This window comes from Oncorhynchus mykiss, chromosome 15 (assembly GCF_013265735.2).
Source record: "Oncorhynchus mykiss isolate Arlee chromosome 15, USDA_OmykA_1.1, whole genome shotgun sequence".
Taxonomy (NCBI): Eukaryota; Metazoa; Chordata; class Actinopteri; order Salmoniformes; family Salmonidae; genus Oncorhynchus; species Oncorhynchus mykiss.
This window is the reverse complement of record NC_048579.1, coordinates 40,185,119-40,201,209: the sequence shown is the minus strand read 5'-3', so window position 1 is coordinate 40,201,209 and position 16,091 is coordinate 40,185,119. Positions and strand designations below refer to the sequence as shown.

The following is a 16,091-nucleotide window of genomic DNA, read 5'->3' as shown; positions in this document are numbered from 1 at the left end:
AAGTATTTTTCTGCTCTCCAGGACTGGAATTGGGCAGCCTTACCATAGGGGAACATTTTATCGTTCTAGCCTGTGTTTTGTGTTTTCCTCTGTGTTTTCTAAAATTCTTGTAACTTTCACAAAATTCCATGGTTTTCCAGAACATTCCTAGAACACTACAGAGAATAAGCAGAAAATTCAGAGTCGTCCAACCAGGATTTCTGAAAAAAAATACCACTTCACTGATGGTTTTGGTCTAGCCACCCCAACAAAACATGTGGAAATGAACACACACGCAATACAAGTAGAATACAACAATGGAAATTATAAAACTGTAATATCTTAAATAATCAATGAGTTAATGAAGTCCGTTGTAAGCAAATAAATCGTTTCCTGGTCTAATTATCTAGCCTGTATCCTGTTTGTTTTCAGGAAGGAGTCCGTGTCCAGTCCCTGTGAAGCCCCTCTATGGCAAGCTGGATCCGGTCCAGATCCAGTACTCCTTCAAAGACCACGTCCTGGTATCCTGTGACCCAGGATACAGACTGATAAGGGTGAGACTGACAGACAGGTTGGGACAAAACACTCTTGTTAAAGTCTTGTTCTCCACTGTAACAATGCTCTTTATTTATATGAAGGAATGACCATCTGGCAACCACCCAGTCACCATGTTGAGAAAAACTATACTCTTGAAGATATCAATCTGCATGTTTGACAGTACCAGTCAAAAGTTTGGACACACCTACTCATTCAAGGGATTTTCTTTATTTGTACTATTTTCTACATTATAGAATAATAGTGAATACATCAAAACTATGGAATCATGTAGTAACCAAAAAAGTGTAAAACAATATTCAAGATTCTTCAAAGTAGCCTTTGCCTTGATGACAGCTTTGTACACTCTTGGCATTCTCTCAACCAGCTTCACCTGAAATGCTTTTCCAACAGTCTTGAAGCAGTTCCCACATATGCTGAGCACTTGTTGGCTGCTTTTCCTTCACTCTGTGGTCCAACTCATCCCAAACCATCTCAGGACAATAAATTAGCATGATCAACAGTATCAACAACTTTTGACAGGTCCAAAAACAAAGCAATACATTTGATTTTAGTGTCTAAAGCATTGACAAGATCACTAACAACTATAGTGGTTGCTGTCATAGTGCTATGCTAAAGCTGAGCTGCATAGTCAAGATGTAATAGATGGTATAAAATACAGTATACAGTCTTGGCCAAAAGTTTTGAGAAGGACACAAATATTAACTTTCACAATTTTCAAGTCTGCTGCCTCAGTTTTGTATGATGGCAATTTGCATATACTCCAGAATGTTATGAAGAGTGATCAGATGAATTGCAATTAATTTAAAAGTCCCTCTTTGCCATGCAAATTAACTGAATCCCCCAAAAAACATTTCCACTGCATTTCAGCCCTGCCACAAAAGGACCAGCTGACATCATGTCAGTAATCTCTCGTTAACACAGGTGTGAGTGTTGATGATGACAAGGCTGGAGATCACTCTGTCATGCTGTTTGAGTTTGAAAAACAGACTGGAAGCTTCAAAAGGAGGGTGGAGCTTGGAATTATTGTTCTTCCTCTGTCAACCATGGTTACCTGCAAGGAAACATATGCCTTTATTGCTTTGCACTAAAAGGGCTTCACAGGCAAGGATATTGCTGCCAGTAAGATTGCACCTAAATCAACCATTTATCGGATCATCATGAACTTTAAGCAGAGCAGTTCAATTGTTGTGAAGAAGGCTTCAGTGCGCCCAAGAAAGTCCAGGACCGTCTCCTAAAGTTGATTCAGCTGTGGGATCGGGGCACCAGCAGTACAGAGCTTGCCCAGGAATGGCAGCAGGCAGGTGTGAGTGCATCTGCACGCACAGTGAGGCAAAGACTTTTGGAGGATGGCCTGGTGTCAAGAAGGGCAGCAAAGAAGCCACTTCTCTCCAGTAAAAACATCAGGGACAGACTAATATTCTGCAAAAGGTACAGGAATTGAACTGCTGAGGACTGGGGTAAAGTCATTTTCTCTGATGAATCCACTTTCCGATTGTTTGGGGCATCGGGGAAAAAGCTTGTCCGGAGAAGACAAGGTGAGCGCTACCATCAGTACTGTGTCGTGCCAACAGTAAAGCATCCTGAGCTCATTCGTGTGGGGTTGCTTCTCAGCCAAGGGAGTGGGCTCACTCACAATTTTGCCTAAGAACACAGCCATGAATAAAGAATGGTACCAACACATCCTCCGAGAGCAACTTCTCCTAACCATCCAGGAACAGTTTGGTGACGAACAATGCCTTTTCCAGCATGATGGAGCACCTTGCCATAAGGAAAGAGTGATAACTAAGTGGCTCGGGGAAAAAAACATCAATATTTTGGGTCCATGGCCAGGAAACTCCCCAGACCTTAATCCCATTGAGAACTTGTGGTCAATCCTCAAGAGGCGGGTGGACAAACAAAAACCCACGAATTCTGACAAACTCCAAGCATTGATTATGCAAGAATGGGCTACCATCAGTCAGGATGTGGCCCAGAAATTAATTGACAGCATGCCCCTGCGGTATTGCAGAGGTCTTGAAAAAGAAGGGTCAACATTGCAAATATTGAATCTTTGCATCAACTTCATGCAATTATCAATAAAAGCCTTTGACACTTTTGAAATGCTTGTAAATAAACTTCAGTATTCCATAGTAACATCTGACAAAAATATCTAAAGACACTGAAGCAGCAAACTTTGTGGAAATTAATATTTGTGTCATTCTCAAAACTGTTGGCCATGACTGTACGTATGAGATGAGTAATGTAAGATATGTAAATATTATTAAAGTGACTAGTGATCCATTTATAAAAGTGGCCAGTGATTTCGAGTCTGTATATAGGCTGCAGCCTCTCTGTGTTAGTGATGGCTGTTTAACAGTCTGATGGCCTTGAGATAGAAGCTGTTTTTCAATCTCTCGTTTTTTTTATACCTTTATTGAACTAGGCAAGTCAGTTAAGTACTGACCTCGCCTTATGGATGGTAGCAGGGTGAACAGACAATGCTCGGGTGGTTGTTGTCCTTTTTGGCCTTCCTTTGACATCCGGTGCTGTAGGTGTCCTGGATGGCAGGTAGTTTGCCACTGGTGATGCTTTGTGCAGACCGCACCACCCTCTGGAGTGCCTTGCAGTTGTGGGTGGTGCAGTTGCCGTACCAGGCGGTGGTACAGCCTGACAGGATTCTCTCAATTGTTCATCTGTAAAAGTTTGTGAGGGTTTTAGGTGACAAGCCATATTTCTTCAGCCTCATGAGGTTGAAGAGGCACCTTTCCGCATTCTTCACCACACTGTCTGTGTGGATGGACCATTTCAGTTTGGCCGTGATGTGTACGCCGAAGAACTTAACTTTCCACCTTCTCCACTGCTGTCCCGTCGATGTGGATAGGGGGGTGCTCCCTCTGCTGTGTCCTAAAATCCACGTTCATCTCCTTTGTTTTGTTGATGTTGAGTGAGAGGCTGTCTCGTCATTGTTGGTAATCAAGCCCACTTCTGTTGTGTCGTCGGCTAACGTGATGATTGAGTTGGATGGCCACGCAGTCATGGGTGAACAGGGAGTACAGGAGGGGGCTGAGCACGCACCCTTGTGGGGCCCCAGTGTTGAGGATCAGCGAAGTGGAGATGGCCAACTCAGAAAGAGTTATCCCATCAGAAAGTCCAGGACCCAATTGCACAGAGCGGGATTGACACCCAGGGCCTCAAGCTTAATGATGAGCTTGGAGTGTACTATGAATGAGCCTTAGTCAATGAACAGCATTCTTACATAGGTATTCCTCTTGTCCAGATGGGATAGAGCGGTGTGCAGTGTGATGGCTATTGCATCGTCTGGGGACCTTTTTGGGCGTTATGCATATTGAAGTGGGTCTAGGGTGGCAGGTAAGGTTGAGGGAATATTATCCTTGACTAGTCTCTCAAAGCACTTCATGATGACAGAAGTGAGTGCTACGGGGCGATAGTCATTTAGTTCAGTTATCTTTGTCTTCTTGGTTACAGGATCAATGGTGGCCATCTTGAAGCATGTGGGTATAGCAGGGAGAGATTGAATATGTTCGTAAACACACCAGCCAGCTGGTCAGCACATGCTCGGAGGAAGCGGCTAGGGATGCCGTCTGGGCCGGGAACCTTGCGAGGTTAAACACGTTTAAATGTCTTACTCGTGTCTGGGTAGCCTGCACTCCTTGGTAGGGGGTGGCGTCGGTTGCACTGTATTATCCCTGGCAAAGAAGTTGTGTGATTTGTCTGGAAGCAAGATGTCGATGTCCATGACGTGGCTGGTTTTCATTTTGTAGTCCGTAATTGCCTTCATATGGGGTGATAATTATTAATATCACTACTATCCACGCCATTATGGAGTGGCAGTGCAAGAGCTGATTTCCAGTTGTATTAAGTACTGAAGTAAAAATACTTTTAAGTACTACTTAAGTAGTTTTTTGGGGTATCTGTACTTTGCTATTTATATTTTTTGACAACTTTTACTTTTACTCCACTACATTCCTGAAGAAAATGTATGTACTTTTTACTCCTTACATTTTCCCTGACACACAAGTACTCGTTACATTTAGTATGCTCGAGTAGGACAGAATTATGGCACCTGTAAATATAACGCTTTGTCATCCCTACTGGCGTTGGCTTTGGGATGCCGTCTGGGCCGGGAACCTTGCGAGGTTAAACACGTTTAAATGTCTTACTCGTGTCTGGGTAGCCTGCACTCCTTGGTAGGGGGTGGCGTCGGTTGCACTGTATTATCCCTGGCAAAGAAGTTGTGTGATTTGTCTGGAAGCAAGATGTCGATGTCCATGACGTGGCTGGTTTTCATTTTGTAGTCCGTAATTGCCTTCATATGGGGTGATAATTATTAATATCACTACTATCCACGCCATTATGGAGTGGCAGTGCAAGAGCTGATTTCCAGTTGTATTAAGTACTGAAGTAAAAATACTTTTAAGTACTACTTAAGTAGTTTTTTGGGGTATCTGTACTTTGCTATTTATATTTTTTGACAACTTTTACTTTTACTCCACTACATTCCTGAAGAAAATGTATGTACTTTTTACTCCTTACATTTTCCCTGACACACAAGTACTCGTTACATTTAGTATGCTCGAGTAGGACAGAATTATGGCACCTGTAAATATAACGCTTTGTCATCCCTACTGGCGTTGGCTTTGCCTCCAAAACATCCTGTGAATTTGCACAGAGCCACATCAAATCACAGAAATACTCAAAATAAACATTAATCAAAGATGCAAGTGTTATTCACAGATTTAAAGATATACTTCTCCTTAATGCAACCGCTGTGTCAGATTTCAAAAAAACTTTACGGAAAAAGCAAACCATGCAATAATCTGAGTACGGTGCTCAGACGACATACACAACCCAAGAATATATCCGCCATGTTGGAGTCAGCATAAGTCAGAAATAGCATTATAAATATTCACTTACCTTTGATGATCTTCATTAGAATGCACTCCCAGGAAGCCCAGTTCCACAATAAAAGTTTGATTTGTTCCATAAAGTCCATAATTTGTGTCCAAATTCCTCCTTTTGTTAGGGCGTTTAGTAAACAAATCGAAACTCACGAGGCGCGGGCAAGTCCAGCGGAAATGTCGGATGAAAATTCCAAAAAGTTATTACTGGTCGTAGAAACAAATCAAACGATGTATAGAATCAATCTCTAGGATGTTTTTATCATAAATGTTCAATAATGTCCCAACCGGAGAATTCATTTGTCTGTAGATAAGCAATGGAACGAGAGGTAACTTTCAATGTTCTAAAGACTGTTGAAATCTAGTGGAAACCTTAGGAAGTGCAAGATGACCCATATCCCACTGTATTTGAAATAGGGGCTGAGTTGAAAACCTACAAACCTCAGATTTCCCACTTCCTGGTTGGATTTTTTTTCTCAGGTTTTTGCCTGGCATATGAGTTCTGTTATACTCAGACATCATTCAAACAGTTTTATAAACTTCAGAGTGTTTTCTATCCGATACTACTAATAACATGCATATATTAGCACCTGGGACTGAGTAGGCGGCAGTTTACTCTGGTCACGCTTTTCATCCAAATTTGAAAATGCTGCCCCCTATCCATAAGAAGTTAAACGAGTTACCATCTCCTGAATTAAACTCTAGAAGATGTATAAGTTATATCAATAAGTCACTTATTAATCATTACCTCATATCAATCTCATTCTGAACAGTTGTAATCTTCTTGGATCTGCAAGAACCCCAGCTTTGCTCATCATTCAGTCCTACACACATTGGTTTAATTATTTATTTACTAACTAACTAAATAATAACACAGAATACACTTACATGAGACAAAGGTCCCTAGTGGACTGACAAGATATGACGGCTTATGGAGAGAGGGTGGGGAAAAGAGTGAGAGAAAGGGACATGATTGTGGATATACGTTTGGAAAATATAATGAATGTATTTACGTGTGAATGCCGTTCGCCGTTTCTCTGTCGGAACTAGCCCGCCTCCGGAAGAATGTTGGTTTGGTGAGCCATTCCTGTGGGCCACTAGTACATGCTCTGATTGTCCACCAGAGGTCACAATGTCCTTCTTCTTAGTTGTCCGGTCTCCAATGGGCTGTTTCCTAAGAACAGCTAATTAGCTGTACAGTGATTGTCTGAGAGGGGAGTTTTCTTCTCCTCTTCCTCGGGTAGATGGTCAAAGTTCCAAACCACTTTTCACACGAAACTGCAGCCTGGCGGTGGTCTGGCAAATTAATTTTCTTCACCTCGTGTTGAGATTAAGTTCTTCTAACCATGTGAGACTGTGGTCCACACGTTTAAGTCTTTCTGGTCTGATGTTTATTCTTTGCCAGTCCTTTTAAGCACTCTGGCAAAAGGGGACGGCTACGTCCTTCTGACACACTCAGGGTGTGGCTACTTAACATCTAATCATATCTTTGGCATATTCTCTTATGGCTCCTAAAATCACATTCCCATATTAACACAAATGTCTTCGTCATTTTTCACATTGTCTACACAACGTATTGGATGGAGACTTCATACCTATAAATACTTTTCAAATGACAATATTTCCTTTCTAACCTTTCTAATGACCTCACAATATGACATTATATTTCTACATCTACTCACTGACCATTTCCCACATTTGGATGTTAGAAATATTGTTCCAAAGTTAACTTTTTGGACGTTAGAGTTTTTGGCTGGCAAAAGTCTGAACAAAGATATTCCTTTGGTTCATACTAGAGAGCCAGACAGTCCTTTGCTGCATAACATTTATGACCAGGTGTGAGATGTCAAAAAGCGGTCACCAAGGATAATAACTTGGATTTAGTAAAAGAAGATGACAAACTAGTTAACTCCTCTGGTGCACAAAGGTTAGCTGAGGGAGGACGGTAGATTCCTGTAACAGTTATGGATACATTGTTCCCCAGACAAAGACTTAAAGATAGTAGATAAACTATTTTGGTAAAGGAAATGAATTTCAGTAATAAGACAAATAAATAATGTTTTATAAGAATGGCCACTCCACCAACTGTACCCCGTCTGTCAGTTATGAACACATTATAACCATCAATATTATTATCAATCCAGAATGTCCCCAGAGATCCAAGTTTCAGTCAATGTTCGGATTCATCTGCATAAACCAGATCTTGATGGGATCTAGTCTAGGAAGTAAGGTCCTCATTATCAGATGCATCAACCTAAGTCCTTTGTGATTTTTAAAGTCACATGGAGTCCACAACTCAAACGCAATACGTTCAATAGGCAGTTAAAGGCCCTGTCTTATTTATTTGATATATTTTTACTTAACCTTTATTTAACTTCTTGAATCTAGGGGGCACTATTTTCATTTTTGGAAAAATAACGTTCCCTAAGTAAACGGGCTATTTTGTCAGGACAAGATGCTAGAATATGCATATAATTGACAGCTTAGGATAGAAAACACTCTAAAGTTTCCAAAACTGTAAAAATATTATCTGAGTATAACAGAACTGATATTGCAGGCGAAAGCCTGAGAAAAATCCAATAAGGAAGTGACTCTTATTTAGAAACCTCTGCGTTCCTATGCGTCCCTATTGAGCAGTGAATGAGATATCAGCCAGATTCCTTTTTCTATGGCTTCCCTAATGTGTCTAGTGTCACAATACATAGTTTCAGGCATTTATTTTGAAAAATTAGCCTGAACGTCAACATTGCATCAGTGGTCAGCTGAAGTCTCTCAGAGTGTTTTGTGCGTAAAGGACAAATGTGGCCATTGTTTCTCTCTTTCCTACTAAGAAGCCATCTGTCCCGGTTGATATATTATCGAATAGATATTTGAAAAACACCTTGAGGATTGATTATAAACCACGTTTGCCATGTTTCTGTCGATATTATGGAGTATTTTTCGGCGTCGTGACCGCAATTTCCGGTCGAATTCTCAGCCAAACGTGAAGAACTAACGGAGTTATTTCGGCTACAAAAATAATATTTTTGGAAAAAAGGAACATTTGCTATCTAACTGGGAGTCTTGTGAGTGAAAACATCCGAAGCGCATCAAAGGTAAACTATTTAATTTGATTGCTTTTCTGATTTTCGTGACCAGGTTGCCTGCTGCTAGCTAGGCATAATGCTATGCTAGGCTATCGATAAACTTACACAACAAATGCTTGTCTTGCTTTGGCTGTAAAGCATATTTTCAAAATCTGAGATGACAGGGTGATTAACAAAAGGCTAAGCTGTGTTTCAATATATTTCACTTGTGAATTCATGAATATTAATATTTTCTAGTAATATTTATGTCCGTTGTGTTATGCTAATTAGTGTCAGTTGATGATTACGCTCCCGGATCCGGGATGGGTAGTTACAAGAGGCAAGTCAGTTAAGAACACATTCTTATTTACAATGACGGCCTACCCCTGGCCAATCCCAGACGACGCTGCGCCCATTGTTCGCCACCCTATGGGATTCCCAATCATGGCTGGATGTGTGTCGTGGAAATTCAGTACTGAGAGAGACTTGGTCATTGGTCACAGTCTCGACTGTTGAGCTGAGCAGCCTAACTGAAATTTTAAAAACTGATATGATATAGGACCTAAAAATGTTTAGTTAGACTGGTTCCATTTCCCATAAGCCACCTTGGTTATCTACACATGTTTTACCCCCAACCCGGCTTAGTTTCCCAGATGCCAGGAAGATGAGACAATGAGGCATTATTCATAACTCTTCCAGGCTATCTCTATCTCGGGTCACACACACCACATCTTCCTGGTATTGGACGTATGCGTTTCTTGTCCCCACGCACAACAATGAGGAAGATCGTTCGGGAGTCAAAGAAAAGTCCAAGGGCCACTGTTGAGCTTTACAGAATTTGGTCGCATCTTCAGGTCACCAAGTCTCTAAATGTACAATTCGACACCCCCTCCATGCCAATAGGCTCTTTGTAAGGGTTGCCAGAAAGAAAGAAAAATACTTTATTGAGCGCAACCAACAAATGTAAACACCAGGAGTTTGCTGAATGCCATTGGCACTTCAATAGGAATCGGTCCTATGATCATGTCACGGCTGTTGGAAGGAGAGGACCAAGGTGCAGCGTGGTGAGCGTGCATTTTCTTTATTTTAATCAAAATGACGCCAAAAAAAACACTAAACACTACAAAAATAAACCGTGAAGCTCAAAAGCAAAGTGCTCTAAACAGAGTCAACCTCCCACAAACACAGGTGGGAAAAAGGGTACCTAAGTATGGTTCCCAATCAGAGACCACGATAGATAGCTGTCCCTGATTGAGAACCATACCCAGCCAACCACAAAGAAATAGAAAACATAGAACACAAAATATAGTATGCCCACCCCAACTCACGCCCTGACCAAACCAAAATAGAGACATAAAAAGGATCTCTAAGGCGTGACAGATCAGATGACATGAAAATACATTTATTTGGCGACGCATGCCAGTGGTGGGTTTGGTGTCAAAAGAACGCTGCTATGCAGAAAATAACCTCATAACTCTACTGTAAAATATGGTGGTGCATCTTTTATGTCGTGGGGATATTTAGCTTCCACTGGTCCTAGGGCCATTGTTAAGGTAAATGGCATCAGGAACTTCACCAAGTACCAAGACATTTTAGCCAAATACCTGGTTACCTCTGCCAGGAGGCTGAAACTTTGCCCCAAGTGGATCTTCTTGTAAAACAATAGCCCCAACACACATCGAAATCCACAGAAATAGTTCATTGACCATAACGTCAAGATTTGAAAAGGCCACCTCAGTCTCTGGATTAGCCCAAAGATTTGTTAAAATAAAACCTTTCATATATGTCGTGTCTTTGGCTATCCTTTATCTGTAATTAATATTACCTGATTGAGCTAATCATGTAAATGTAGTTAACTGGAAAGTCGGGGCACCACAAAATAATATTTATAGAGCTTTTATCTTCCGAATAAACTCTTAAAGACCTAGTAATATTTTACATCAATAGCAGTCAATATTATTTGTCACCTTATTTTAGCCTCATCTGAAATTTGTAAATTCTTGGTTATCTTCACGAACCCTGGCTAACAAGTTGAGTCAGCAATACAAAATTGGGTTTAATTATTTATTTACTAAATACCTAACTAATCATACAGAATTACATATACACAGAATGAATCATACCTTGATTACAAATTATGTCATAAAGGAAAACGTCCTTAGCGGATGGAACAGATATGACAGCTGGTTACACAAAGAAAAGGGGGCTGCGTTTGAGTGAAAGAGCAGGAAGACTGAAGAACAAAGGGAGAAGCGATGTCTAGGCAGCTACTTTATTGTAAATACAGAATCTTATGCTTTCTAAATTCCCGCCCATTTGGAAAAGGAAAATGCAATAAATATTTACTCTGAGCTGTTGGCCGTAGATGCTGGTCATGTTGGCCAACAGATCTTCCTGTCCTCGGAAGAATGTCTCTGGTGGTGTGGTAAATTAAATACGTTGTAGTAACATCGTTGTGTGGTAGACGGAATACTCTGTCTATTCTTTCCTAGCCCGCGTTTTTTTTTGTTGCTAACTCAACGGCTAGGAGGTATCACTTCTGTAGCGAATAAGAGTTCAAAGTTCATACCAATCGCAACCAAAGCTTACACTGAGGTTGGCTTCGTTCTGTAGTTATTATCTGAAGCCTTCTGATTCATTGTTTAGCTTACTAGCTATCCAGCTAGCTATATATCTTAAGCTAATGTGAACTGTTAGCTAGCTGGCTAACTTTAGCTGGCTGGCTCCCTAGCGGATGTTATTATTAGTTTCCCAGAGCTGTTTGCTTTTCTAGTTAGAGCCTAATGTTAGGCATTGTTGGCACTTTGTTCATTGTTGTTTAACTATCTAACGTTATCTGGCTGGCTCGTTAGCTAACGTTACATGACTTGTGTACAACACCCGTTAAATATGTCTGGTGTCAGTAAACATCTGCAAAAAAGTTGCCAGCTGAGCTGTTTAGGCTGTTTTCATGTTGTCCAGAGGTAAACAAATCATCGGCCAGAGCATCAAGTGTGCACTCAGAGAGTGCTCTGAGATGGGTGGGGCTAAAGCTTAAGAGGGTGTGAACAATGCTGAATGTGTATAGACAAAGAAGATCTCTTCACTCGATAGCAAAACATTCAAATGCGATTTTCTCAAAAGTGAGTTTACAAGGTGATCAACTTTCCCATTGTTCCTCAAATGCAGTGTATGTTTTACCATTTTGTACCTCTGAGTCTCTACTTTTATCCATTGTCAAAAACACAACTTCACATTTTGCTACATGAGACTGAATCCGGATGGTGAGTCACAAATCAAAAAGGCTAAATCTGATTATTATGTAAGCGCTCTTTCGGATTGTAATGGGAACCTGGCTAAACCCTGAAGGGATTGACTTCCTCCTCTCTGCCACAACAAATTAATTCAGACACTGGTCTCATTATGGGAAAAAATGCCATCATTGATGCATTTAATCACCATTTTATTTCAGCGGGCTATCTCTTTGAAAGAACTTCTAAGCTTATTCACAATGATATTGGGCTGGATGCTGATAGGGGAAACCTGCTGAATGATCAGAGAAATCACAGTCAAAGCTTTTCTTTAAGACTATTGTTGTGGAAATTCTACATAGGGACATTCGAAGTCAATCTTAAATGAATAATTCTTTATTATCAGCATGGTGGGGAGGTTCCAACCAACTCAATGCACCAAGTACACATGTCGATCAGGAGCAATTCCCGGGGCAGTCCCATTAGTTCCCTTATATACAGACAAGTTATATTTCCAGGATTTAGCATATTCATGATTCATAATTAATTCATCATTAACATTTGCTTCATTCAAGTGACCGACCCATACAGGGTCATGCGTGTGACAGACCAATACCTCACAAGGCTTCTTCTCTCTAAGCTGAGACCTTGAAACTGAGATATCCCTTTCTCAAAACAAGGTTCTGGGCATACTGCCAAATTGCAGATACTGATAGTGAGGATTCGCTCAGTCAGTCATTTCATGAACACAGAAATGGATTATTAGAAAAGCATATGAATATAACACAGAAACAGGGTTCTGATAAAGGGACGTATCTTTTTTTATGATACTATTATACATGCTATACATGCTATTACCCCGACTGTTGATCTGGCTTTGTCAAAATTAGTTAGATTTTATAGCTATACAGGAATCCCTTGCAGATTTAAAACTTTTTCTTTATACTGGCAAAACTAAATACATGTTTTTAATCTCTTGTAAGAATGTTTCAGATGAGCTACATGTTCACTCATTAGATGGTTCTCCAATCGAACGTGTTCGATACAATCCATCGAGAGTGTCACCGCCTGGTATGGCAACTACTCGGCCTCTGACCGCAAGGCACTACAGAGGGTAGTGCATACGGCCCAGTACATCACTAGGGCCAAGCTTCCTGCCGTCCAGAAACTCTATACCAGGTGGTGTCAGAGGAAGGCCCAACAATTTGCCAAAGACTCCAGCCGCCCTAGTCATAGACTGTTCTCTCTGCTACTGCACGGCAAGCGGTAACGGGAGCACAAGTCTAGGTCCAAAAGGTTTCTTAACAGCTTCTATTCCCAAGCCATAAGACTCCTGAACAATTTATCAAATGGCGTCCTGGACTCTTTGCATTGTCCCCACCCCACCCCCATTTTTACGCTGCTGCTACTCTGTTTATTATCCTTGCATAGTTAAGACAGAGAGAGAGAGACCTGTTCAAATAATCATTACATGAATTGCATCTGGAGTGAAAGAATATATGAATTCTACTTTATAATTTCACTTTCTGTGAAACTATCAATAATGTTCTGTAAATGAGTTCATGCCAACAAATCCAATACGTGTCATTAAAAACTGTTCAATAAGGACATCTTTTATCAAGCCAGGGGGAAAACCTGATTGGCTAAACACGGTACACAACACACTGGACTTCTTGCTTTTAAATCAGGTTAAGGAGGAAACTATAGCCTTTGCAGTCTGAATGGAGAATGTTTTATTTACAAACCGGTCCATGGATACGAGTGTATTTATTTATTTATTTTTTATTTCACCTTGATTTAACTAGGTTGGCCAGTTGAGAACAAGTTCTCATTTACAACTGCGACCTGGCCAAGATAAAGCAAAGCAGTGTGACAAAAACAACAACACAGAGTTACACATGGGATAAACAAACGTACAGTCAATAACACAATAGAAAAATCTGTATACACTGTGTGCAAATTAAGTAAGGAGGTAAGGCAATAAATTGGCCATAGTGGTGAAGTAATTGCAATTAACACTGGAGTGATAGATGTGCAAGTAGAAATACTTGTGTGCAAAAGAGCAGAAAAAAAACATATGGGATGAGGTAAGTAGTTGGTTGAATGGGCTATTTACAGATGGGCTGTGTACAGCTGCAGCGATCGGTAAGCTGCTCTAACAACTGATGCTTTAAAGTTAGTCTCCAAATTCATAGATTTTTGCAATTCGTTCCAGTCATTGGCAGCAGAGAACTGGAAGGAAAGGCGGCGAAATTAGGTGTTGACTTCGGGGATGACCAGTGAAATATTCCCGTTGGAGCGCGGGTGGTGTTGCTATGGTGACCAGTGAGCTGAGATAAGGCAGAGCTTTACCTAGCAAAGACTTATAGATGACCTGGAGCCAGTGGGTTTGGCGACGAATATGTAGCGAGGATTATGTAGCGAGGATCAGCCAACGAGAGCATACAGGTCAAGGATCGGTAGGATAGTCAGTTTTACGAGGTTATGTTTGGCATGAGTGAAGGAGGCTTTGTTGCAATATAGGAAGCCGATTCTAGATGTCATTTTGGATTGGAGATGCTTAATATGAGTCTGGAAGGAGAGTTTACAATCTAGCCAGACACCTAGGTATTTAAAGTTGTCCACATATTCTGAGTCAGAACCGTCCATAGCAGTGATTCTAGCCGGGCGGGCGGGTGCGGGCAGCGATCGGTTGAAGAGCATGCATTTCGTTTTACTAGCATTTAAGAGCAGTTGGAGACCACGGAAGGAGTGTTGTATGGCATTGAGGCTCGTTTGGAGGTTTGTTAACAGTGTCCAAAGAAGGGCCATATGTACACAGAATGGCGTTGTCTGCATAGAGGTGGATCAAAGAGTCACCTGCAGCAAGAGCGACATCATTGATATATACAGAGAAAAGATTCGGCCCGAGAATTGAACCCTGTGTCTCCCATATAGAGACTGCCAGAGGTCCTGACAACAGGCCCTCCATTTTGACACACTGAACTATATCTGAGAAGTAGTTGGTGAACCAGGCGAGGCAGTCATTAGAGAAACCAAGGCTGTTGAGTCTGCTGATTAGAATACGGTGATTGACAGAGTCGAAAGCCTTGCCCAGGTCGATGAAGACGGCTGCACAGTACTGTCTTTTATCGATGGCAGTTATGATATCGTTTAGGACCTTGAGTGGTTGCACACATTCCCTTTGGAGGTTTAGATTAAATGACTTAATATCGCTATCTGCCAGCCTTTGGGCTGTCTCCGTACATCAACCCCATTGAAAACCTGGGGTTTGAATTAAAGAGGACAGTCCATAAGCGCATGCCAAAGAATATCAAGGATCTGGAAGTATTCTGTATGGAGGAATTGTCTAAGATCCCTCCCAATGTGTTCTCCAATCTCATAAAACATTTTAGAAAAAGGCTCAGTGCCCTTGTCCTCACACGGGGAAGGTGGTGTAGTATTGAAAATATGGGTCCCTTTCTTTTTTATGTATTTTTCTATTACTTGTCTCCTTCTCTGAGCAATTGTATTAGTATAAATAATTTTAAAAATCCCACATTTCTTTGAGCATTTAATATAGCTCAGTATTTGTATGATTTATTTTGTACAGTCTTTTTTGCTCATCTTTATCAAGGGTGATAATTATTTTGGAACCAACTGTATATGAATGCCACTTAGCACACATTTTTATCAAAGTGATTTACAGTCATGCTTGCACACATTTTCGTATGGGTGGCTCCAGTAGGAATCGACCCCATGACCAGAGGTGTGCACAGGGGCCCCCTCAGATTTGACTTACAGTATGTAATACTGTTAGCCACTTAGCAATTTTAGCTAGTCGGCTTTAGCTAGCCCAGATAGGTTCCCAGCTCATAACTAGCTATCAAGAAGCAATTCAGGCTATCAATCAAGTTAGAGTAGCAAGCTTGTCTAACTATCTTAGCTGGCATGCCTGCTGACAAGGTTGGTAGACTTTAGTACTGAATGTACTGAATAAGACTCACATTCCTTTCAGTATTTTACCCAGATTTTAATAGAGATGCATATTTTGTTTCTTTAAAAAAATAACCTGTCAGGAGGACACTGACAGCTCAAGAGATATGCTTAGATATGCAGAAAAAAAGACATGTGTGTATATATACAGTGGGGAGAACAAGTATTTGATACACTGCCGATTTTGCAGGTTTTCCTACTTTTCCTACTAAAGCATGTAGAGGTCTGTAATTTTTATCATAGGTACACTTCAACTGTGAGAGATGGAATCTAAAACAAAAATCCAGAAAAACACATTGTATGATTTTTAAGTAATTCATTTGCATTTTTGTTTTAGATTCCGTCTCTCACAGTTGAAGTGTACCTATGATAAAAATTGAAGAACT

At 40.8% G+C, this 16,091-nt stretch overlaps 1 protein-coding gene across 1 annotated transcript in view; it reads left to right on the top strand.

Moving 5' to 3' along the window:
• masp1 (mannan-binding lectin serine peptidase 1) overlaps positions 1–16,091 on the top strand; it is a gene marked incomplete at its 3' end in the record, with an annotated part of 71,543 nt that overhangs the window by 39,999 nt on the left and 15,453 nt on the right. The window contains 1 exon segment of the mRNA NM_001160478.1: positions 412–533. Within this exon segment, the coding sequence (NP_001153950.1) occupies positions 412–533 (122 nt within the window).